General features: G+C 37.4%; 1 protein-coding gene across 2 annotated transcripts in view; it reads right to left on the bottom strand.

The window, feature by feature from the left end:
* The window catches only part of FAM91A1 (family with sequence similarity 91 member A1), a 50,301-nt gene extending 26,414 nt beyond the window's left edge, over window positions 1–23,887 (bottom strand). Inside the window, exons 1-15 of one of the 2 annotated variants that reach the window (XM_033203743.1) lie at window positions 23,546–23,887; window positions 18,187–18,271; window positions 17,047–17,198; window positions 15,030–15,087; window positions 14,274–14,341; window positions 13,595–13,708; window positions 12,334–12,424; window positions 11,864–11,926; window positions 6,230–6,336; window positions 5,680–5,718; window positions 5,066–5,178; window positions 3,877–3,992; window positions 3,114–3,226; window positions 2,734–2,820; window positions 729–861 (exon numbers count right to left, since the gene is read on the bottom strand). In XM_033203743.1, coding sequence (XP_033059634.1) covers window positions 729–861; window positions 2,734–2,820; window positions 3,114–3,226; window positions 3,877–3,992; window positions 5,066–5,178; window positions 5,680–5,718; window positions 6,230–6,336; window positions 11,864–11,926; window positions 12,334–12,424; window positions 13,595–13,708; window positions 14,274–14,341; window positions 15,030–15,087; window positions 17,047–17,198; window positions 18,187–18,271; window positions 23,546–23,881 — 1,675 coding nt within the window. In that variant the 5' untranslated portion in view covers window positions 23,882–23,887. The remainder of the gene's footprint in view (window positions 1–728; window positions 862–2,733; window positions 2,821–3,113; window positions 3,227–3,876; window positions 3,993–5,065; window positions 5,179–5,679; window positions 5,719–6,229; window positions 6,337–11,863; window positions 11,927–12,333; window positions 12,425–13,594; window positions 13,709–14,273; window positions 14,342–15,029; window positions 15,088–17,046; window positions 17,199–18,186; window positions 18,272–23,545) is intronic. The other variant, XM_033203741.1, reaches the window with a different exon arrangement.
* Window positions 23,888–24,173: the final 286 nt, after the last annotated feature.

The raw sequence follows: 24,173 nt of genomic DNA, 5'->3' as shown, positions 1-24,173 counted from the left end.
TAAGAACTTGGGCCAAGTGCTCATGCGGTGGTGCCCAAGCCTAGCTGAGCACTAGAATCATCTTTCAAAAACACAAATTCCTGGGGGCCACGCCACACCTCAAAACCGACTGAATCCAAATCCCCATCTGGGTAGAAATTCTGACAACATCAATTCAAGTAAAGTTTGGCAACCCACAACTATCACAAAACCGAGAGTGCCCAGTAGGGCAACAGCTCCATTAAAGTTCATCAATACCTTAAAATTGCCAATACTTCTTCTACTCTTTAAAAAGAATTATCAATTTCCTTTTTAAAAGTAAAATCTTTTGGTATTATAGTAGCATTTGAACAGAAGGCTCCTCTTTATTCTTTTCATTATGATGGAATCTTTCATTCTTGAAATTTTATGCTTCCTACATTAACTGTGTGCCCTTGTTCACCCCTCAGAGCTGATGCCTGTTCTAAATTCCATCCAGCTACTTACATAAATTAACATTCTAACACTTTTGTAGGTATTGAACAGATTTAAATACTACAAATGTTAGTGGCACATGAGAAGAGAAAAACTAAAATAAGGTTAAGAAATAGTTAACAAGCAAGAAATTCACAAAACAGGTCTCTAGTTTTAATCAGTATGTTATCTATACAAGATATATAAGTGATGATTATATATGTGAGCATGATCTGTTTAATTTCTTAGAAAAAGGTTTATGATCATGCCTTCAAAATTAAATATATTTATCATACCATAATTGGGTTGGTCTGGCTGTGCAGTTTGCGCAACTAGGTCTTTGTTATGACGCAGAAACAGTATTGTGTTTCTCAGAGTAAGTGCATGATCAAAATATCTCTGTGCTTCTCCTTCACCAGTGCTCTGAACCTAAACCAAGAGAAAACAGATTCTGCAACAAAAATACCACTTTTATGCCATTCACTCTAATAATCATATAATAGAGATACAAGACATCATTCAAAAGTAGTATATCAAAAATTTGCCCAGGCAATACTGAAACAAGTTATTAACCTCAGTTTTGGTTGAGTTCTCAATTTTACTGCATCTATGAAGATAGAAATTACTTCAATTAAGACTAACAATTTTAGCAATTGAATAATGCTAAGTTATAGCATTATATGTTACGTGTTCCATATAGGATTCAAACAGAGTGCTTGAACAACTCTAAAACCCATATTCTGCTCCATCTAGGAAAGTACCCCAATCCAAGGTCACCAGTTTTACCTATAATTCTCATCACTTTGTTCACAATTCTGCATTACCAGTTACTAGGGACACTGGAGTCTGTGATTCAACAAAGCTGTTTACCATTGCTGAACACACAGCTTAAATTCACTCAACAAAGATTTACTTAGTGCCTCCTATGGACGATGACCTCCCTAGGAGTAAGGATAGAGTAATGGACAAAACCCCTGCCTTCGTTGGCCTTATAGTTCAATGCATGCTCTTCTGAGTAAGTCACCTCTTAATATGTAGAGACACATATATCCCAGAAACAACACAGAAAATGGAATGATAGGTCTACCAACAGGAAAATAACTAAATTAGATTTGCAGAAATTTTAAAAAATCAATCTTAATCAAGATCAGACTACTTAAAAAATAGCTAAGAATCCACTTTAAAAACTAAGCCTCACACTGAAAGGCTTTCCGAAGAATGACTTTGTGATGAAAAAGAACATAGATTTATGAGTGAGTACAAGAGCAGAAGTGATCTTACAATTTGCTACATTTGATAAAAGACTAGCTAAGGTGAAAAAAAGATAAAAATCAGGAAACCAGGACTTGAAATGTGCAGTAACATAGTAAGAAATTTATTAGTAAAAGATAATATACAATAAGAAATGGGATTAACAAATAAAGAAGCATGAAGAAATAAATGGCAGTATAAAGGTAAAAGTAAAAGAGACCAATTAATAGGAAAGGATTATCTCACACATATTTCTGCACTTATAAAAGTAAAAATCCTACAGAGGAGGAGCAGTGAAAAATGTTACGGTCTTTTTTTTTTTTTAAGATATAAAGGAGTTACAGAATCATCACAAATTCTCTAAACAGCACATTTAATATACAAAGTTCATCACTAAAGCACAAAAGGCACCAAAATTATTAGTCAAGGAACAGATTAGGCACACAAACTATTTGAATACAAAGAGGACAGAATAAAATATCCAAAGAATGAAAAACACCAATAAAGGGCAATCAGATTTATTTAGAGCTAAGGAAAACTAGGGCTGTACTCACGGGGAAAAAGGTGGTTAAGAGCAAATATGGCTGAAGTCTTCAAGATGCTAAAAGGGATAGTGAGAGCGGACATAAATATGATACCCAGGGACATTGTTCCAGATTCAAGGTAAATGGAACAAAAACTTCAAATCAAACTGCTTAAGAGGTGATCTTAGAGAGTCATACCAGAAAAAAAATTGAAAAGCTATTTTAGAAAAAAGTCAACTTAAAAAATTACAGACTAAAATTTCCATACCCCATTTCTTTATTATATCAAATTATGTTAAGAATTAGATGAGGTAGACATATCACTTTAAAAATCACAAAATCAATTCACCCACTCAATATATTTAAGTCTAAATGACTGTCAGAGTACTAAGTTGGGGATGAGGTAGGAACGAGCAAGAATACACCAAAAGCCCATCCAAATCAACAGACTGCATAACTGGCATTCTGTCAAGCAAGGAAAGATTTCAAATGCCCTAACATCCCCTAATATGCAATCGAGATTTACCTTTTCCAGTTCTATGAGAAAGCTGTCCAGAGACTCATCTGAGAGTTTGCCTACTTCAAACATTGTGACTGCATGACTTTTCAAGTTCTGAAAAAAAGAAACAAAATATTAAAGTTTTACCTCTCCCTTTTTATGCTAAGCATAATATCTAATATTTATATTATCCTTTCAAATACATTTAAACTTAACGATCGGGGTGGGGGGTGAGGGGCTAATTCTTCCAATTACAAAAGGACCCTCCCGAAAGTTATCATACTCCTTTAAGCCAGTTGTGCTTAGGAATAAATGTAGTACTTTAAAAAAGATATAAAAGCATTAAATTATTTTATATCTAATATCTACTTTAAACACCTTCATATTTAAACAAGAATTGGGCTTACTGGTGAAAGATTTCCCATCATTAAGAAGGCAGTAAGAGTGGAGTCAAACAGGAATGCGATGCGCTTTGTGTGTCCTGTAGACAGACTCAGGCTGCTTACACTGGCTGTGTCAGCTGAAAAACACCGTAATTTAAAGTCAAGTAAAAGGAAATTACTCTTTGCTTACCATCTGGAGTGAAAGTATTTAATTTCAGCTTTATTTGATAACCAGAAAGTACATAATTTTAAAAAAGCACTAGTATAGTCATAAGAGGTTCCAGCCATACCTATTTTGAAGTGCAAAGAATATTAAAAAGCATTCAACCCTAGGCCTTGTCCACTATGCTGTGTTTCCCTTTGGGCTTAGCCTCACTATTCCCTCGGGCTGAAATGGCTTTCCTTCCCTGACCAGCTGGCAGGCTCTTCTTCATTCTTAGCTCAAATAATATCTTCTCTGTGAAGGCTTCCCAAACCTCTCTAGCCAATTAAGGGTCTCTTCCTCTTTGCACCCTACAAGCATCTTAATTGGTGCCCGTATTGTTGTAATTTGTTTGTTCATACTCTATTCTCTCTCCTTAGACTTAATGCTTAGAAGAAAGGTACCATATTCTTGTCAATTGTAGACACCTAGGACTTAGCACAGTGCCCAAAACACAGTGAAATACTCGAAGACTGCGTATTGAATAAAATCTAAAACAAAACTAGAAGACAACTATAAGAGTATATGTCCGGACATGTGCTGTACCTACAGACAGGCTCTATGTTACACTGAGTTACTACTAACCTGGATCTTCTTGACTATTTGTATCGGTGTCAGTTGCCGATGAAGCTTCTTGTACAGGACTCCTACTTTCCCCTCCATCCCATGACAAGAGCATCTTCTGTGGATCTAAGGTACTCCTATTAATGGAGAATGCATTTGCTTTTTAAAAATCATATAAATGACCTTACATTAAAATATCTACTGAAGTTAAGACTTAAATTATGAACAATCCATTGAAATCCAGTCTTATATTCAAGCCCAAAACTAAGACGCAGCCCAAAAATGCTCTGCCTACATACAACAAGTGTTCCTAACTAAGATCCATGGATAGGCTTCAAAAAATTCAAGAACCCTTCAAGATTTTATGTAAAATATGTATTTGTTTTTTCTCTGGGAAAAGGCTTCTTAGTTTTCATAAGATTCCAAAAAAGATCCGTAACACACACAAGATCAAAAATCACTAATATATAGGGCTCACCTCAACTGACAGGTTGAATAAATAAAATTTCTGGGCCAGGAGCAGTGGCTCACACCTGTAATCCCAACACTTTGGGAGGCCAAGGCAGGTGGATCTGTTGGGGCCAGGAGTTCGAGACCAGCCTGGCCAACATGGTGAAACCCCACCTCTACCAGAAATACAAAAATCAGATGGGCATGGTGGTGCACGCCTATAGTCCCAACTACTCAGGAGGCTGAGGCATGAAAATCGCTTGAGGCCGGGCGCGGTGGCTCAAGTCTGTAATCCCAGCCCTTTGGGAGGTCGAGATGGGCGGAATACGAGGTCAGGAGATGGAGACCATCCTGGCTAACATGGTGAAACCCCGTCTCTACTAAAAAATACAAAAAACTAGCCGGGCGAGGTGGCGGGCGCCTGTAGTCCCAGCTACTCGGGAGGCTGAGGCAGGAGAATGGCGTAAACCTGGGAGATGGAGCTTGCAGCGAGCTGAGATCCGGCCACTGCACTCCAGCCTGGGTGACGGAGCGAGACTCCGTCTCAAAAAAATAAAAAAAATAAAAAATAAAAAAAAATTGCTTGAAACGGGAAGGTGTAAGTTGCAGTAAGCCAAGATCGCGCCACCGCACTCCAGCGTGGGTGACAGAGCGAGACTCTCTCAATAAATAAATAAACAAATAAATAAATTTCTATATGTAAAATTAAATGTCTTTTCAAAAGGAAACTCTAATATCTCATACTGAACAAATAAGTTACTTTAATCTGTTTACGGATGGAACATTCTTCCATGATGAATGAAGTTGATCCAAATTTATTACTTGTCCCTTCTTATGGGCAAAGCCCAATCGGCAATACATTGAAACAGCATTCTGAAAGGAATATAAAGGTAACTAATTAGCATTTAAGATAAACTAGACATCAGAATATTTGTAGAGAAAAAAACAGTGTAATAGACTAATAGTGATTCTCAAACATTTTCAGCCCATAACTGGAAACTATTTTCAGTAGACCTGCTCCTCCCTTAAGGTCTTCATAAACGTATAGGAGGAAATGTTTCCAACTCTCTGGCCTTGCCCTCCCTACATCTACCCCTAATGAAGCAGGAGTTGTTGCTTTAATGGACCTCACTACAAGATACCGTTTGGGCTGCTTCTTGCATGAGTGCTCTCTTTTCAGTCCATGTGTCTGAATCCCAATTCAGGGCCCCTTATCCTGCTCTTTACAAGTGCCCCTTTACTGTGCACACTCTCTCAGACAGCTAACAACAATCTCAATGCCTTCGTTTCTCAGTAGCTTATCAAGATAAAAATATACTAGTAAAATCCACTCAGTTATCACATTACAAATAAATCAGCACAAAAACAACATACCTTAACCAGGGATAAATCAATCTCAAGGACATTTGCAAGCTGGAAAATAAAATTAAAATTTATTTTTACATTATTAGAATCAACAGCACATTACACAGTTGTAATAGACCAATATAATCATAATTAGCAAAATTTTTAAATTATGAATAATTAGAAGACTGAATAAATTTTGAATTCAGAACTTTCTTCTTTCCCTATCTCTAAGATCCTTATAGTACAAATCCAGGCAGTGACCACAACAATTTAAGATTCCTTACACTTTAATTTTGTCTCATTTAAAATAAAATTCCTGGATAGATCAATATAGTCTACAATACTTAAGTATAAAAAGTCATATAGAAAGTTAACCAAATTATAAATTATTAACTTAAATTTTAATATACATTTATAAGAATTAACATAAGAATAATGACATTTAAGTGTAATAATGGTATAATCTCCCCACCTGGATATTTTAAAAACATATTACCATATTAAATAATTTTATTACTTGCTTTATACAAATTTACAATCTTGAGATTATATTTTCATGAGACGTTGTCAAACTTACCTCTGCAACATTTGTGTGCTCATCTATTGAAACAAATATCTTATAGAGTAGAGTTTCAAAATAATCACCTTGCACTCGATTCATTACAAAACCTTCAAGAGGTGGAACTAAAAGAGAAGAGATTTTTCTCAGTGATACAATTTTATAAAACAAGAAAGTATAATTTACATATCTAATTAAAAAAAGAAACCTCTAACTTAGGGACTAAATGCAGCTTTTGATTTATTTATCCACTCCACAGCAAGTTTTCTGAAACTCTACAACAATACCTACACAGAGAAGACTCTGAAGGTAGACACAAAATCCACAGAGTTCATTTAATTCACCACGAAACTCTGAGAGTTACTGAGACAGGTAACTCAGAAATGCTGGATGACATGGACTTGGTAGAAGGGCGAGGGAACAGGGGCTGCTTCAGAAAGGGGGAGCCTGCAAAGGGTTTCTGATACGTTGTTTTTGATGCAGCACGGGTGCGTAGGCAGCAGGGGTGAGTGGGCCAAAGCTGAAAAGCAAATGATTGCAAGAAAGAGTTGCTATGCTATAGGAAAACCAGATGGATACAAAGTATTGGCTCTGTCTGCCCATCATCCCTCCTCCATCCTAAAAAGGGAAATTCATTTGCATGACCGTCACATTTACCAGGAGTCACTGGGCTAACTTGTTCTTTGGGGCTTTCTATTCTGGTATCCTCCCCAGTGGGCCTCAGTGGCAACAGGGTCAAGATCCCCTCGAGCACAGTGGGCAACCCAACCATCACTCTCCACCCGAATGTTCATTCATACTCACTTCTATCTCTTTGGTCCAAATGTTCTAATCTGATTTACCAAAGTGCTCTGCCCAGCCAATAAAAAACAAGCTCTATGCTTTCCTTTGCCATTCTCCCCCGTGTGTACATTTACCCTGAAAATATCCTGAGGAGGAGGAATGTCTTGGCCATAGTAGCATTTGGATATCCTTATGTCCCCTGGCCCTAATATCATCTAATTGTACCCGAAAACTTAAAAAAAAAGACAAAATTCAAATGGTCAAAATTAAGACACTGAAAAACTACAATGTACATACATTTGAGGATAGGTTATTCACTTGACAGATCTGGCTCATGTAATTTTCTAATTTAGTACTACCTATATTTCTAGTCATCTAGGTACTTTTAATGATCAATGGTTTCTTTTTAGAAATATTTTAGAAATTCCATATTTGACAACATTAATTATTTCCCTACACTATCAGCTATGTAAGTAATAATGGCATTTATTGAATGTTTACTAAGTGCTAGGCTATTACCAAGTACTTTATATACACATTTTCATTTAATCCTCCTAACTCCATGAGTTATACGGTAGTATAATTACCCCTATTTTTAAATGTATTTATTCATTCATTCATTGGCTTATTTATTTACTTATTTATCGAGACAGGGTCTCACTCTGTCACCCAGGCTGGAGTGCAGTGGGGGATCATGGCTTACTGCAGCTTTAACCTCCCAGGCTCAACTTTTGCCCCAATCCCCCAAGTAGCTGGGACTACAGTCACAAGCCAACACGCATGACTAATGATTTTTATTTTTATTTTTGTAGAGCAGGAGTCCCTTTATATTGCCCAGGCTGGTCTCCAACTCTGGGGCTCAAGCGATCCCATGCCTTGGCTTCCCAAAGTACTGGGGTTACAGGTGTGAGCCACTGTGCTTGGCCAGTTACCCCATTTTGAGAGATAAAGAAACCAAGGCACTACGCGATTAGAAATTTTCCTAGGTCAAAATTTATATCTAAGCAAAAAGAGTAAGGTGACTCTACATGAAGAAATTTGAAATAGTCTCTAATTCATCTTAAATTTCTTTTAAAAGTCTAGAGTACACGATCTGTGTAAAAATACAACCACACACAAAAAAGAATATATACATATATGATACTTCTAGAAGGAAACAGAAGAAATGTAACAGTGGCTGCTGAAAGAGAATTGGGTGGCTAACCACAGAAGTGGAAGGCAGACTTTTTTATACCCCTTTGTAAATTTAGAATTTTGTATGTATCATAATTATTGCCTACTGAAAAATATATTAATAAATTTTTCTTTAATTATAAAAAAATGGTTTGAAGGTTCCTAAAAAAACTAAAAATAGAACTATCGTATGACCCAGTAATCCCACTTCTGGGTATATATCCAAAGGAACTGAAATCAGTGTCTCAAAGGGATATCTGCATTTCCACATTCACTGCAGCATAAGTCACAACAGCCAAGACATGGAAACAACCTAAGTGACCATCAACAGACAAACAGATTAAAATGTGGTATATATACACAATGGAATACTATTCAGCCATAAAAAAGGAGAAATCCTGTCATTTGCAACGACACGAATAATACTGGAGGAAATTATGCTAAGTGAAATAAGCCAGGCACAGAAAGGCAAATACTGCATGATCTCACTTATATGTGGAATCTGATAAAGCTGAACTCACAGAAGCAGAGAGTAGGAAGATGGCTACCAGAGGCTGGGGGAGTAGAGAAGGAGGGAATGAGGAGTTGTTGATAAAAGGGTACAGTTTCAGACAGAGGAATGGGCAACTGTTAAGCATATTAAGTTTCAGACAGATGGAATCAGTTTTGAGATTTATTGCACACCACAGTGACTACAGTCAATAAAAATGTATTATTTCAGAATAAGAGTAAATTTCAGTTGTCTCACCACTAAAAAAATGACAGGTGAGGTGATGAATATGTCAATTAGTTTGATTTAATCATGTCACATTATATACATACATCAAAACATCACATTGTACCCCATAAATGCACACCACTATTATATATATATATAAATAATATATATATGTATATACACACACACACACACACACACACACACACACATATAAATGCCTTGGAATAGCCAAGAAAGTTACTAAAAAAAGACTTACAAGGAAAGTTTAGCCATAACTAATATTAAAAGTTACTCCAAGTTACAATAATCAAAACAATATTGTAGGCTGGGCACAGTGGCTCACACCTGTTAATCCCAGCACTTTGGGAGGCCAAGGTGGGCAGATCACCTGAGGTCAGGAGTCCGACACCAACCTAACCAACATGGAGAAAGCCTGTCTCTACAAAAAATACAAAAATTAGCCTGGCGCAGTGGCAGGCACCTGTAGTCCCAGCTACTCGGGAGGGTGAGGCTGGAGAATCGCTTGAACCCGGGAGGCGGAGGTTGCAGTGAGCCGAGATCGCACCACTGCACTCCAGCCTGGGTGACAAAGCAGGACACAGTCTCAGAGGAAAAAACAAACAAACAAAAAACAATATTGTATCAGCAGAAGAAAAAGGGGTATCAAAATTAGATCCAATATACAGTGGAATTTAGTGTACAACAAAAGTTATGCCTCCATTCAGCAGTAAAGAGTTATCGAAAAAACAGTGCTAGCGTTTGTCCAAATGCTATTGGTTATTCAAAGAGAAGAAAAATAAGTTGAACCCCTACTCCACATCAAATATGAAAATAAGTTCCAAACAAACTACAAATTTAAATATATACAACGAAAGTTCTCAAGATTTTCAGACTATTTCTATATTCTACAGGTATTCCATTCAAGCATAACAGAAATCAGGAAGCTATAAAAGACACATAAAATAGTTAGAAAATTTGATGAATAATGGAATAAATTTATTTAATAAAAGAGCCTTTCATGATTACTCCCTTAAAAGTATTTCTAACCTCCATTTATATTTGTATCACCAACCATAGTGCTTGTTTCTTTTGTCGTTGAAACGTATGTGAAATGCCTCTTTTGAAATCACCTTGAGGTATTATTTGTACTGAATTTGATGCCTTCCACATTGTCAAACTGCTTTTATGTGTTTATTCTAAAGTGCGGAACAGCCAAAGAGGTAACATGGTGACAAGGGTAAGTTCAGCAATTAGCATCCCATGGGTCTGTGTGTACCACCAAATGCCAGCAGCTACTAAGTGAAGTACGGCAGAACACATCAACGTAATGGGGCACCATCCATCTGGCCCTTCTCTGACTGCTTTCTTCAAATGAATTTAGTTTATCTGTAAGTAATATTAAAAGTTACTCTAATGTGAGTCAGTTCAAACTGACAGTCAAACTGGACTGAAACGAACTAGTCAAAGACTAATCTTTTTATTAAAAGGTGGATCTCAAATGAATCAACGTCAGCTTATCTGATCAGAGTAGGCAATAGAGTAATACTTTCATATTGTCCAACTGTGACAGGAAACCACGACCACCTCTGTCTTCAGAAATCATTTCCTTGTCAAAATCTTTCTCATTTTAAAACTAGTATTTTGTTATAGCATCAACTATACAAACCCAAATTAGTATTTCCTTTACTTTTTAAGGAGTCTTTCCAAGCTTAAAATAGGACGCAGGCCGGGCATGGTGGGTCACACCTGTAATCCCAGCACTTTGGGAGGCCGAGGTGGGCAGATCGCTGGAGGTCAGGAGTTCAAGACTGGCCTGGCCAAAATGGTGAAACCCTGTCTCTATGGGTTTTACCTGTAGAGTAAATTAGCCAGGTGCGGTGGTAGGTGCCTATAATCCCAGCGACTCAGGAGACTGAGGCAGGAGAATCGCTTGAACCCAGGAGGCAGAGGTTGCAGTGAGCCAAAATCATACCACTGCACTCCAGCCTGGGTGATAGAGCTATACTCCATCTCAAAAAAAAAAAAAAAAAGAAAAAGAAAAAAGAATTCACATATGCACAAGGTTTAAAATGTGTTATTAAAGAATCACAAACATATGCCAACCCAAAGGTCTGGACATGCTAGAGCATGATATCTTGTCAAGATTCAACACTGATATAAAGAAGTATTTCTGCAATAAACCCTATCACCACTACTTTGTTAATATTAGGGTCATTCTCTGAAATTTTTTGACACTATATTTGATTACACAAATATTCAATATCTAAGTATGATAAAACACAAGAAAAATAGTTAAAAGATATGCCACAAGACATACTTGTAACATATAACTTGAACACAGTAAGTGCTTCTATAAATTGGTAAGAAATCTAACCTATAGAAAAAAAAGCACCACTCTGTGTTCAAGGATATTGAACATATCAGTATTGTAGTGGCAAAAAACTGGAAATAATCTAAATTACCAGAAATACAAAATGGTTTAATAAACGGATACATCCATAAAGTGTATGACAAATATACAAGGCTCTTAATATTGGTTTAACTCGGAGAAGCAAGTAAAGGAAGAAGGGAAAAGGAAATAGACAAAAAGACTACAGTAACATGAAAAAATAATGCACTAGTACATTAAGGGAAAATGAGAACATACAATTCTATGAGATTACCGAACACATGTAAAAACAGCTACACAATGAACAAGGATTAAAAGGCAACACAAATTTATAAAAATATTGATTTGATTGGGGATTGTTAGAAATTTACCTTGGGTTTCTATTATGTTAGTACAGTGTGTACACCAAATACAAAAATGAGAATAAGGAATTTAAGTAAAACCATCGTACTGTGTTAAAATGCAATAAAGAAGACATATTTTTCTTGAAATATCCTAACATCTAAGATCCTAGAATGGATGATATGCAGTGCTTAGTACCTGATATCCATTCAAAACACAGTGAAAAATGTTAGCACAGACTTACCTGCTATACAACTGTCATCAGATATTGGTACATCCAGATAAATAAATCCTTTGTTATACAAACCTAAAGAAACAAAAGCACCTTGTTTTAGATGGAACACTACACAACAGTGATTTTTTTTTTTTTAAAACTAATTCCTGGCTTTCTGTAAAGATTCTAACAAATGAATGCTATGTGACGAAGAAAGAAGTAAAATAGAAGAGAAAAAGAATTAAAGTTTTTAAATCTCGGTTTCCTGCATATGCTCAGAAGTACAAAATTTTTCTTAACATTCAGTTGCATAAATTTCTAGTGTATGTGACTAATTATAGCCACACTGGAAAACAAAAGACTAAGGTCACATTTCAAACAGTAACATGCCTTAGAAAATAGCACTATTTGTACCTACTTGATAAGTAATTGCTAGTAATTATTGATGGTTTAAAACAAGTTTCTATGTTGACAAAAGACCATTTCTACTAACCACTTACTATGTACTACATTGTAATCTAGTGATCCAGAGAGTTGAGGGCCTGAATCGATGATCTTATCAATAGCGCATTTCTCAGGCAAAGTGCATATCTAAGAAAAGCAAAATATTTTTAATTAAGTTCTGTCCAAATTAACTAATTTACAAGTCTCCTGAAATGTATTTATGTTGAAACCAGTGATTACATGTCATTAGCTCAATGAACTACATATTTATCACTCTATAATTCAAACAAAAAACTATGCACATAGCCATCAATTAAGGTGCCAAAATATGCAACATACCAACAGAATGTAGAGGACAAACTTACTGTAAGTACCAACATTTGCGGGTGAGTAATATTTGTTCCTTGTCATTGAACTGGAATTAGATCCATCTGCCAATTCAGAATCTCTCTAATCAGAAGTTTAAACTGCACATGAATATTGTCAGTAAAAGGAAAGTTCACTAGCTTATTTGAGAGCTCCATTAGGAGGTACTTTAGACTGAAGTAAAATTTCTAAGCCTTTCGCTCATTGGATTTAGTACGTACTCTGGAGAAAATTAAATGCAGACTAAAAAGAAGCCTACATACTCATTTACATTGCTTCAGCTACACATAAATACAACCTAGTCTCTAGATGCCCTCATTACTCCACCCCTTTCCTCTAAATCAATATCCCTTCCAAGATGTGGTCTGACCACTAGGAATATCAACTCTCTTGATCTTGACACTATCGCCCCATAAAAGCACCTATTGCCTCAGTACAACAGTTGTTCACAGTGATTAAGAGTACAAGTTTCATGGCAAACTGCCAAAAAATCCTGGACCTTTACTACTGCTAAGATTTGAGGTGTTACTTAATTGTTCTGGGCTCACTTTCCTCATCTGTGAAATGGGGGCGCAAATAATACATATTAAGTAAGACAATATAAAAAGCACTTGCAATAGAGCCTGGCACATCTAGCACACAGCAGGTGTTCAAAAGTGTTAGCCAATAGTGGTAGCAGTGGCATCATATGTTACTTTACATGAAGCTTCTACCTAATTAACATCCCCAGATAACTGTACTTGAACCAAATCAGGTCTCCCTCACCATTAAAGAGTATCTCTGAAACTCACCAATATTCTAGTCTACTAAGATCATTTTAAATTTTAAATGTAAGTTTCACTTTCTTCAGGACAACAAAATAATGTTACTTTTTTAAAAAGTATACGCTATAATTAAAAATTGTGAAATAAACTAAAAATTAAAAATTCTTTAACTTTTAAAGATTTCTACCTTGATGTCATCTTCTGTGATATATCCAGCCTGCACCACCCACCACGCCTCTATGGCAATTTCCACCGGCTTTATTGGTAGAAGATCACGGGCTGTTTTCCTTCTGAAGAATTTCTGCAATGGTACAAACACTTGAGAATTTGCAATCTGAAAGTATCACTTTCTTCTTTCATCAATCATATCATAAGATTGTTTGTAATGGACTAAATAAATACCTTCTTAAACCTTCATGTTTTAAAATCTTAATAATTCTAGATATTAACATATTGTATGAAGAAAGTCATTCTTAAATTGTTTCAAAATAATTTCAAAACACTAATTGTTAAATCGATTTACTTCCAGAAACTCAAGCGAAACTCAAGCAGTGAAAACTGCATTTGAAAATGCGAACACTTATTTCACCCATTAAGTGAACTCTACAAGTAGAATGAGCAAATAAAAAGACTAAGAGAATAAAAATAATTTTTAAAAATAAATGTTTTATGCATTAAAAATTTTAAATAATCATTTAAGCTATAACCTGGAGAATACTGAGGAGTTCTTTTTGTATTGTTTCTGTGTTAAGTACATTTTATTTGGTCAAAGACAAACAATTCATTATTTCTACCGCTTACAAAAACTAATCAAACTGTGTGATGAGGCCAAAACAATGAAAAAGAAAGGGAAAGTACTAACTTACTTTTGATGATCTACATTGATTCATAAGATCAATATACTGGTTTCTTCCTATGCCAAGAAGCCTTAGACCTGAAAAAAAGTCTTTCCTTTAAAAACATTTAATATATCTTGAAATCTCAACACGCTCACAAGTGACTGTAGGAAAAACCTGAGCTTATGTTCATCTTTCAATTACTAATCAAATATCAATATCAAATTAAAAGGAAGACTTCAAACAAAACATAAAAGCTAAACTTTGGGAGAGATGAAATCAAGCTGACACTTCTAACAAATAAAAACATTTTTAAAAAGCAGAAGTCCTGCCAATTTTAGGAAGTCAAAATGTAATTCTCAGCGAAAGCTTCTTAAACAACAGAATTATGACACATTCAAAATACACACTTTGCCAATGTAAGCATAATAAAACAGCAGCAAGTTACTAAAAACTGACTTGCAAAAATACTGTGTACAAGTTTTCCTCCCACATTTAATACACACACAGCCCAAGTATCAGAAAGAACTTCATTCTCTGGAAATATATAGATTAGTCCTATTTTTCTGATTCTACCACTCTCAAATATTCCTCTCTTAGACATTTAGAGTAAATCTTACACATGCGTCTGGTATCATCTGATAAAATTCCCACTAATTATGTTGCTTACTGTTTTCATTTTTCACATATTTCAGGTTACAAACACACATTACAATATTAACAGATGACAGGATGCACAAAGACACAACCTAAACATTACCTTCTTCAGCACAATTAAATACTTACAGTCAGCAGCAGTAAAATTGGGCAATGAATCATAACTTTTCTCACTGTTCATAATATCCTTTTAAAAAGAAAAAAAATTTAAATTTGAAATCTAAAATGTCCTTAAATAAAAATGTGTATAACTACAATATTATTATAGCCAATAACAATGATTATTACAGGAAGCAGTGAGATCATAGTTTGGCTACCTAGAGCATACATGCCACCCTGTGGCACTTTCCACACGTTCCCAACCTGGTAATTAAAGGGCAGATTTTCAGGTCTGGGTTTCTTACGAGGCTCTCTACGAATCCCAGACAGCTGCCCCATAATCTCTGCCCTGTGGAAGCTATGTAAGTAATGCCTCTATTAGAGCTCAGGGTTCCAGCCTCTCCACATTTCATACCTGATCCTAGATCCACACCATGAGAGAGAGCCAAATAATGTGCCACAGCTCCATCAACATGCACTACCAATAAAGACCGTAACCACTTAGTGGCCTTTGATCCTGTAAGTCCCAATTCGTAGAAGACTTAAACTTTGTATCCAGCTTTTTCTACTCCAATCTGTTTCTCCAATAACAAATCCCTGCTTCCTGTGGGGACAAGGCCCATTTTCAACCCAGGAACTAGACCCAATGATATAAGAACAGAAACCAGAATGCAGCAACCATGTGGATGTAACTGAAATGAAAGCTGGTAAATGAAACAAAAACTCCACCTATTTTAGCTCCCAAATGTGTGGACTACACTAGAAAAATACAGAGACAGCAGTAACTATTCTAATTCCTGATTAGCTGCCACCTTCATTGTGCTACCCTGGTTCTTCACTAAGGTACCTGGGCTATCGGGCCTCTCGCTTTCCTCTAGTATTTCCTCCCAAAGAGGAACAAGGGATGCATGGAACTGCAGAAGCAGCCCGCAAAGGAGGGGCTTGTGTAGATGAGCGAATGGAGCGGACGGCAAAGGACGCATCCTAAGCGGGGCTAACCTCCTGTTACCACAGGCTCCCAACTCCTTTAGTTCTAGGCTCCTCTCTGCTCTTCAAGTGGCTAGTGAGCCCCAAACAGGAGCACTCAAACATAAATAAAGAGCAAATGAATACTAAATAAATACTGCCAATCTTTCATAAAGCTCACTTGAAAACAGTATACAACTCGTATTCAAGTTAGCCAATACAAGCCTAAAAGCTGTCTTTGGAAAAAGGCTAAAAACTAAAAGTTAGTAATTATAGAAAGAGATTAACAACCAAGACTACTAACATATTTCTCTTTTCTGGTACCTGTATTATATAATATTGGGTCTATGTCATCATTCATTTGTTAGACAGTTAGTGAATATGTAAATATATTAATTTTCTTTTTTTTTTTTTTTGAGACAGAGTCTCGCACTGTCGCCTGGGATGGAGTGCAGTGGCACTATCTCGGCTCACTGCAACCTCTATCTCCCAGGTTCAAGCGATTCTCCCACCTCAGCCTCCCAAGTAGCTGGGATTACAGGTGCACACCACCACGGCTGGCTAATTTTTGTACTTTTAGTAGAGATGAGGTTTCACTATGTTGGCCAGGTAGTCTTGATCTTCTGACCTTGTGATCCACCCACCTTGGCCTCCCAAAGTGCTCGGATTACAGGCTTGAGCCACTGCGCCTGGCCTAAGTACATTAATTTTCTCAGAGCCTAATGTTCAATTCTGTCACCCACATTTTCAGCCTTAATCATGTTTTAAAAAGCAATACATTTTACACAGATTCTGCTAATATAAATGACTGATCAGTGCTACAACAGCACAAAGGGTCAACAGCACCTTCAAGAACCAGAAGAGACACAGACAGCTTCCCAATGTAAAAATATCAATAAGAATAAGTACTTGTACAGTGTGGCTCACACAGTTAACTTGCCACCAATAGTACTTTTTACACTTACAGTTCAGAAACAGTGTCCACCGTAGATGACAGCTGAAGAGTTGGTGCACAGCTGAAAAAGTCTCAGACATGTAGTCCCATCCCGTTCCCAATGGTTCACCCACACTATAAACTCACCTCCATAATCCCAGTATAATATGAAAATGGTGTTATCCTCAAGCCCTTCACCATAATATCCGATAGATGGTAAGGGTACAGCATGAGATGATCTCGGCTGTACTTTAGCAGTTCCTCATAGTATCTGCGTTCATCTTTCTTGACATGTTTAACTGCAGAAAAGAGGGAAATTGTCCAGTTTTTTTTTCAGGTTTCTTACAGTTATATATTAACTATAAATACTTTACAAACCAACAGTAATTTAAAAGAAAAGTATGTAAGTTACAAGAGAACAAACAAAATATTCTAAGTTGGAACAAAGAAACAATTATATCACATGAAATAGATTTTAGAGTATAGAAGTAAAATGTATAATAGGACAGATTAGTAGAGAATAATTCTTGCCAAATGAGAAAACAAGCAGGGAACTACCAGCATGCTCCCCCAAAAGGTACAAAACAGAGGTTTACTGAATTGTATTCTATTACTTTACAAGAGAGCCAAACTGAATGCTAGTTTTCAATGAAGTCAAATCTATTTTTTAAAATTATGTGCTGTTTTTTTCATTTTTAAATGTAAAAAGCCCTCTGACTTTCATGGAAAATGTTCAGGAAAAAAAACAATATCAGAAATATTATGCTTAAAATAAGAGTAACAAACAGGAGTGAAAGACTACCAGGGCAACAGAACAGACTAACCCAAATAATCTGATAAACAATTTTTTTTTAGAAAGAAGAAAAAAAAAACCATGGAACGAACTATGTTTAAAATGTGTCCCAATTATTATGGAAAGAGTTTTTCACATTATTTGGAAAATTTCTGAAGACAACTCAAAGTCAAAAATTACTAAGAACTAGTATACTTTTTCTTTTATGGCATATTTTCTTGCCTCAGGCAAAAAGAGGACATTTGAATTAGGATTACTTTATAGATAAAATGAGTCTTTAAACAGTACTCTAAAAATAATTTTTATCAGAAGTAGAATGAAAAATCTACTTGCTAATATAAATTGTTGTTAGGTGGAATGGATCAGTGTAGAGTTTCTTAAAGTCCGTACATGGAATAATTTCAGTATTACAAAATATGTATTGAAAAGAAAGATTCACGAATGTGATAAAGCAATGGTCAGTTCCACCCCAATATAAACATGCCTCTACTTACCTAAGTTATTTCTATATCGTAACTGATTGCGGATACTGTACAGGACAACCTGCTTTTCATATTCTCTCTGTGAATTTCCAAGACTCTAGAAGAAATTTCAGAAAGATTTTAAACAACTTCCAAACTGAACAATAGTACTATTTTTCCCATAGCATTTTAAAACCACGACCCCCAGTTTTATCCTGGCATCTCTAATTTCCAGAATTAAATAAAAAATATTTTCTTAAATATTATTATACTACCTTTCCTGCTACAGTATTCAGAGCAAAAATGTAATGTATTTTCAGTCTGCCTTCAAGAGTTTACTAAAATTATCCTAAGTATTTAATATCAAATAAAACCAGTAGGTGAGTATAACTTCACTTTAGTTAATACAGAGCTAAGTTCTGCTTATAAAGATTTCCTTCCTGACTGCTATGTTAAGTGGACAGATAGATGGTTTCCTGCCCCTACATTTATTTAAATTTAAGAATGGCAACTAAGGACAGATACATCCCTCTTTACTAATTGTTTGTAACTGAGGGTTATAATTATTAAAGATTAGGATTTCTGGAGAATTTACATTTAAATGTACATAAGATTGTTTCTTAAAAATGCAATGTCCTCTGGCCTCATTAGAAAGCATTCAGACAATTTTAGAATTCTGATCTATTTTTAATAAGCTAAAGTCTTTCTAGTTATGCACTTAGTGTTTTCTTGCAGTGTTCATGAAAGCAAACAAGTTTGCCTGATTATAGTTAACATTATTATTCACTGTGTATTATTCACCGTGTATACGTACTATTCATTGTGAGACCATAAACTTAATTTAATATATGACTGCTATCCCCCTTCTAATTTCTAGGTATGGTCTTTCCAACATGCTATAAAATGAAATTAGACATCTTAGGAAAGCAATGACAGAAAGATCAGAGGATTTAGTTCATCATATTTCTTACTCATAGGCAAGCCAAAACCAAAGAAGGTCCCTACATCTTTCACTTAAGGCAATCTTCACAATAAGACAGATGAAACTCACATCTAAGTAAACTGACCCATAACTGGACCCATTTGTAGGTAAATTTTAAGGAAAATGGAACATGATGTGTCACATTTTAACTGTACAATTATGTGCGGGTGGCCCTTGGACAACATGGGTTTGAACTGCATAGGTCCACTTACACTGGGATTTTCTTCCTCCTCTGCCACCCTGAACAGCAAGACCAATACTTCCTGTATTTCCTCCTCCTCAGCCTACTTGATGTGAAGACAAGGATGAAGACCTCCATGATTAGCCATCTCCTCTTAATGACTAGAAAATATTATGATTTTCATAACAGCCTTTTCTTTTCTCTAGCTTATTTTATTACATTAGAGCATATATTAACAATATATACAACATACAAAATATGTGTTCATCAACTGTGTTATGGCTGAGGCTTCCAGTCAACAGTATAGGCTATTAGTAGTTAAGTTTTGGGAAAGTCAAAAGTTATACATGGATTTTCAACTGCACAGGGGTGCAGCACCCCTAACCCCATGTTGTTCAAGGGTGAGCTTTCTTCCTGCATCTAGCTTAGTTTATCACAGGCTAAGCCAGAACTCACAGTAGAACCAGAATGTATGTGCTTATCTTATTTTCATCTGTCTTAACATTATAAGGGGTTAAGAGTAGATCTCATTGTAGAGAAACCACTCTACCATCCTCTTTGTAGCATCAATGCCAGGATAGTTGCACTGACAATATTTAGAGGATTCAAAATAGCACACTTTTAAAGGTTTTCTCTGTCTCTACTACTAAATGAAAGTCTCTTTCTCAGGGAACACAAATACACATGCATACTCACACAAGCACACAATTTTGCTAAAATCTAACCTGAGGTTTTGCTCTTCTGTTTCAAAATAAGTCTCTTAATACACTACCTATCAAATTTGTAAGCTTTGGCTTTCAGCATTAAGCAATGACTGATCCTGAACATATCAATTAATACACGAGTGAACACAAATTTCTAAAACCCACATTAAAGGTGGCTTTATTCTTCACTAGCCAAGTATGTAATATAAATTGCTTTATTCTGAGATTCTTGGGCTCCCCTCCTACTCCTACCCCACATCTCCCACCATTCAAATTTTAAAACACTGTTGCCACTAGAGAAGGTAACTTTTTAAAAGGAAGAAAAAAAAAGGCATTTTACCCTGAGACAACTCTAGCCCTGCAGAAATACTGACCAGGTCTGACAAACGAAGCTGGGCTGCATATAAAAGGAACTACATCAGATGAAACTGCGATGTAAGAATAAGACACTAGCTCTAAAGCACCCATCACAGATTATGCTAAAAGCACAAAGATTTTCTGAAAACTTTGCTCCTACAGACTCCAATCCCAGCATATACAGCCCCAAGTACACCCCCGAGCCCCATCAAAAAATTTTTAAAACTGACCCTTCTTGGATGATACAGAATCTTATTACAAGATTTCCCTTAAAATAAAAGGACTATTAATTATTTTGAATAAAGAATACATGACATTGGTAAACTACAGAAAAATCCTGATATAATGGCCCCATCCACAATTTTTAATATATTTTTTAAAAGTCTATCATGACCCATACCACGTTTTTTAAAATGTCCTCTCATCCACATAAAAATGAATTAGCTTAAAATACATTTTTTAAAAATCTAAATCACCTGTCCCCAGGTTACAGAACTGGAAAATGAGTCATTTCCAAAGTAAACCCATCAAAACTTACTGGAAATGACATCAAAGTATCTAAAAATCTATAATGCCAAAAGACAAATTCTTTCCATACAAGGAATATTGCCCAAGTTTAAACTGACTGAGCTTTAGGTGCTCAGCCACAAATACTAAAAGCCAAGTATGTGAGAGGTGCTCAAGGTACAAAAGCAAAGCCAGCATTGTAACCAGAAAATGCACCACAGTGGGGTAAGCTCTAATGGGTGAGGACTACAATGCAATGGTAAGATAGCCTAGGGGCAACCACCACAGATTTAGGTCAGGGAAACCTCCCAGGAGCAGTATCTGAGTGAGAATCAAAATAAGCTATTAATATAAGCAATATAAAGGAGACAGGCAGTAATAAGGTTGGGTTTGCATTTCAGAAGCCTCAACCATAGAATAGCATGAAGAATGCAGGCGAAAGTCCTATTCTAAGAGCAAGAGACCAGAGAGAAGGCTGATATAGTAATCTCAGATGGAGCTCAGCCTAGGGAAACAGTGATTAGACTACAAAAGGTCCTTGGAAGTAAACTTGTACAGACGGGTTTTGCAACATCTACAAAATGGCCAACCTTATCCTAAGCTAAAATAGCCACTGTTTCAAGTGACCTTAAAAACAAAAACATACTTAATTTCACATTTAGACCTAATTTAACTGTCCTGTGATTATTTTTAAATAGTCATGACTACGTTTTAGAAACTCTTTTGCCAATACTAATTAAAGTCAAATATTCATGTTGGATACAACCTCATCACTCACCTTTCTTCCAGTATGCTACATTTATTCTGATGAACAGTACAGAAAAAAACAGAAACAAAGAAAAGAAGAATTGTTTGTTCTTCTTGTGTCTTTGGATTTGCCACAAAACCCTAAAGTACAAAAGTGTCCTTTAAAGCCTTTATTCAAGATTAACAAAAGATATTTATTCCTTCAGGTTTAGAGCTTTGTTCTCTCAGTTAAAGATAAAAGCCACACGGGCAGCCACTGACACCCAAGAATTCCAGTTCTTTAAATTTATCTTTCTTGCTTTTTGCTATATTAAAGTGAAAGCATTTTCTTGGCCACATGATGCATGACCAGAACCTTAATATTCACTTCCTGGCACTAAACCCCCAAGAGAGGAAGCGAGCAAACTAAACTAAACTATAATAATCCTTACACCAGCTTGGCACTGTGGCTCACGCCTGTAATCCCATCACTTTCGAAGGCCGAGGCGCGTGGATCACGAGGTCAAGATATTGAGACCAGCCTGGCCAACATGGTGAAACCCCGTCTCCACTAAAAATACAAAAATTAGCTGGGCGTGGTGGCGCGCACCTGTAGTACCAGCTACTCAGGAGGCTGAGGCAGGAGAATCGCTTGAACCGGAGATGCAGGGTTTGCAGTGAGCGGAGATCACACCACTGCACTCCAGCCTGGGCAACAGAAGGAGACTCTGTCTCAAAATAATAATAATAATAATAAATATAAATAAATAAATAATCCTTATATACTATCACCACCACCATTCCAAACTTCCCAAAAATGCCACTGCCGAGCGCCAACAGAAAACTGAATTTCACTCTCGACCACGTATAATGTGAAGGTCAATCTACGACCAGAGCAGCAGTGCCTTATCTGTAGCCCATATCACTACTTTTGTAAGACTTAAAACCACTTGCTGTGTTACGTATTTATTCATTTATTTGTTTACGTCTATCTTTCTTTAGTAAAATGTAAGCTCCATGAAGGCAGTCTTTGTCTTGTTGACTGTTGCAAATTGCCTGCACCTAGAGCAACACACAGCACCTAGTAGGTGCTCAATAAATATCTATTAAACAACTGAGTAAAACAGACTAAAAAAATCGAGCATTAACTTTCAAAAACCTCATGTCATTCTTGTTGAAACACCTCTGATAAACCTATCTTGTCTGGAGGATAAAGTCCAACAAAACAAAGCACACGAGCCCCTTCAAAATCTGGCCCTGACCACTTTCCCAAGCTCATCTGCTACCAGCCCCGCGCACTCAAAAAACTTCAACTCCAAACATAACAATCCAAACTCTGGTGATACAGTCACTTGCTACTCATGAGACATGTTCTTTCACTCATACAAACTTTGTAAAATGACTTTCCCTCCCCACTGGAAAAATCTTTATTCCCTCTTATTTAACTCGTATTCGTCCTCCAAGGCCCAATTTAAGTGCCTGCCTTACAAATTCTTCCAACTCTCCCAGGATAATTTCTCCCTCCCTTTGCTCTCACATACACTACAACGGAGGTGTGTATGAGCTGCTATCACCCTGTATCGTATTCGTTTGTTTCCCATCACTTTTCCACCATCCTGAAATTTTGGAGGTCAAGGACCGTGTTTAAAATCTCTATCGCAGGTGCCCGGCTGAATGGAGGCTGCTGGCAAAGGCGCCAGTCGAGTCCTGTGGACACCATGCTATCCCATTTAGCAACGGCCCCGTCCTGGCCCTGTGGTCCCACAGCCGTCCCCTCCACGCCCTGAGCTGAGGGTCTGTCTCCCCAAGACTACGGAGGGGTAAAGGAAGGGAGTCAGCCGGGAGCAGCCCGCTCGGGCCCCACGAGCAAGGCAAGCAGGTGACCGCTGGGCGGGCCGAACCCGTCAGGGTCCCAGTCCCAGGCTCCGGCCGTACCTGTCTCACGTTGGCCGGCAACTTGTTCCAGGGGTAGTTGTGCCGGATGTGGAACTCCACGTCTATGTTCATGATGCCGTGGCCGCGGCGGGGGCCGCGACCGCGACCCACACTACGCCTCCCGCCTGCCCGCCCGCAGCCTGTCAGCGGAGCGCCGCGGGAGGCCCCGTGCCTCACACTGCAGAAGGCCCAGGCTGCCCCATGGCCTAGGCTCCCCACCGTTCTGTGCGGCCCGGGCCAACAGAACACAACAGCAGCAGCGATGGGGAGGCTGGGTCGCCTGAACAGCTCCAAGTTTCTTCCTAGTTTCGGTCCGCCGGAAATGGCTCTGGACATACGTCACTTCCGCCCGCTGGCGCGCGGCCGGAGGGGCGGGTCGCGGACTGGCCTCTAGTCACGCCCTCTAGCCACGCCCTCTACTGGCTGCGGGGCGGGGCGGGGCGACGATGAGGTATCCGGAGGTGCGCGGGTGAGCGCCTCGCCTCGCGCCGGCGCGCTTCGTCTCCCGGTTTCAGTCTCAGAGTGAACGGCGATAGTCGCTTGGGTTTGCGTTGCCGTTGCTGATGACCCAGTTTCCTCAAATTGTGAAGCCGGAGGCACTGGGGTCGGTTTTCAGAGAAAAGCGACC

The sequence above is a fragment of the Trachypithecus francoisi genome, unplaced genomic scaffold (genome assembly GCF_009764315.1).
Source record: "Trachypithecus francoisi isolate TF-2019V2 unplaced genomic scaffold, Tfra_2.0 Lachesis_group7, whole genome shotgun sequence".
Classification (NCBI taxonomy): Eukaryota; Metazoa; Chordata; class Mammalia; order Primates; family Cercopithecidae; genus Trachypithecus; species Trachypithecus francoisi.
The sequence above is the reverse complement of the archived record's forward strand: the minus strand, read 5'-3'. Positions and strand labels throughout refer to the sequence as shown.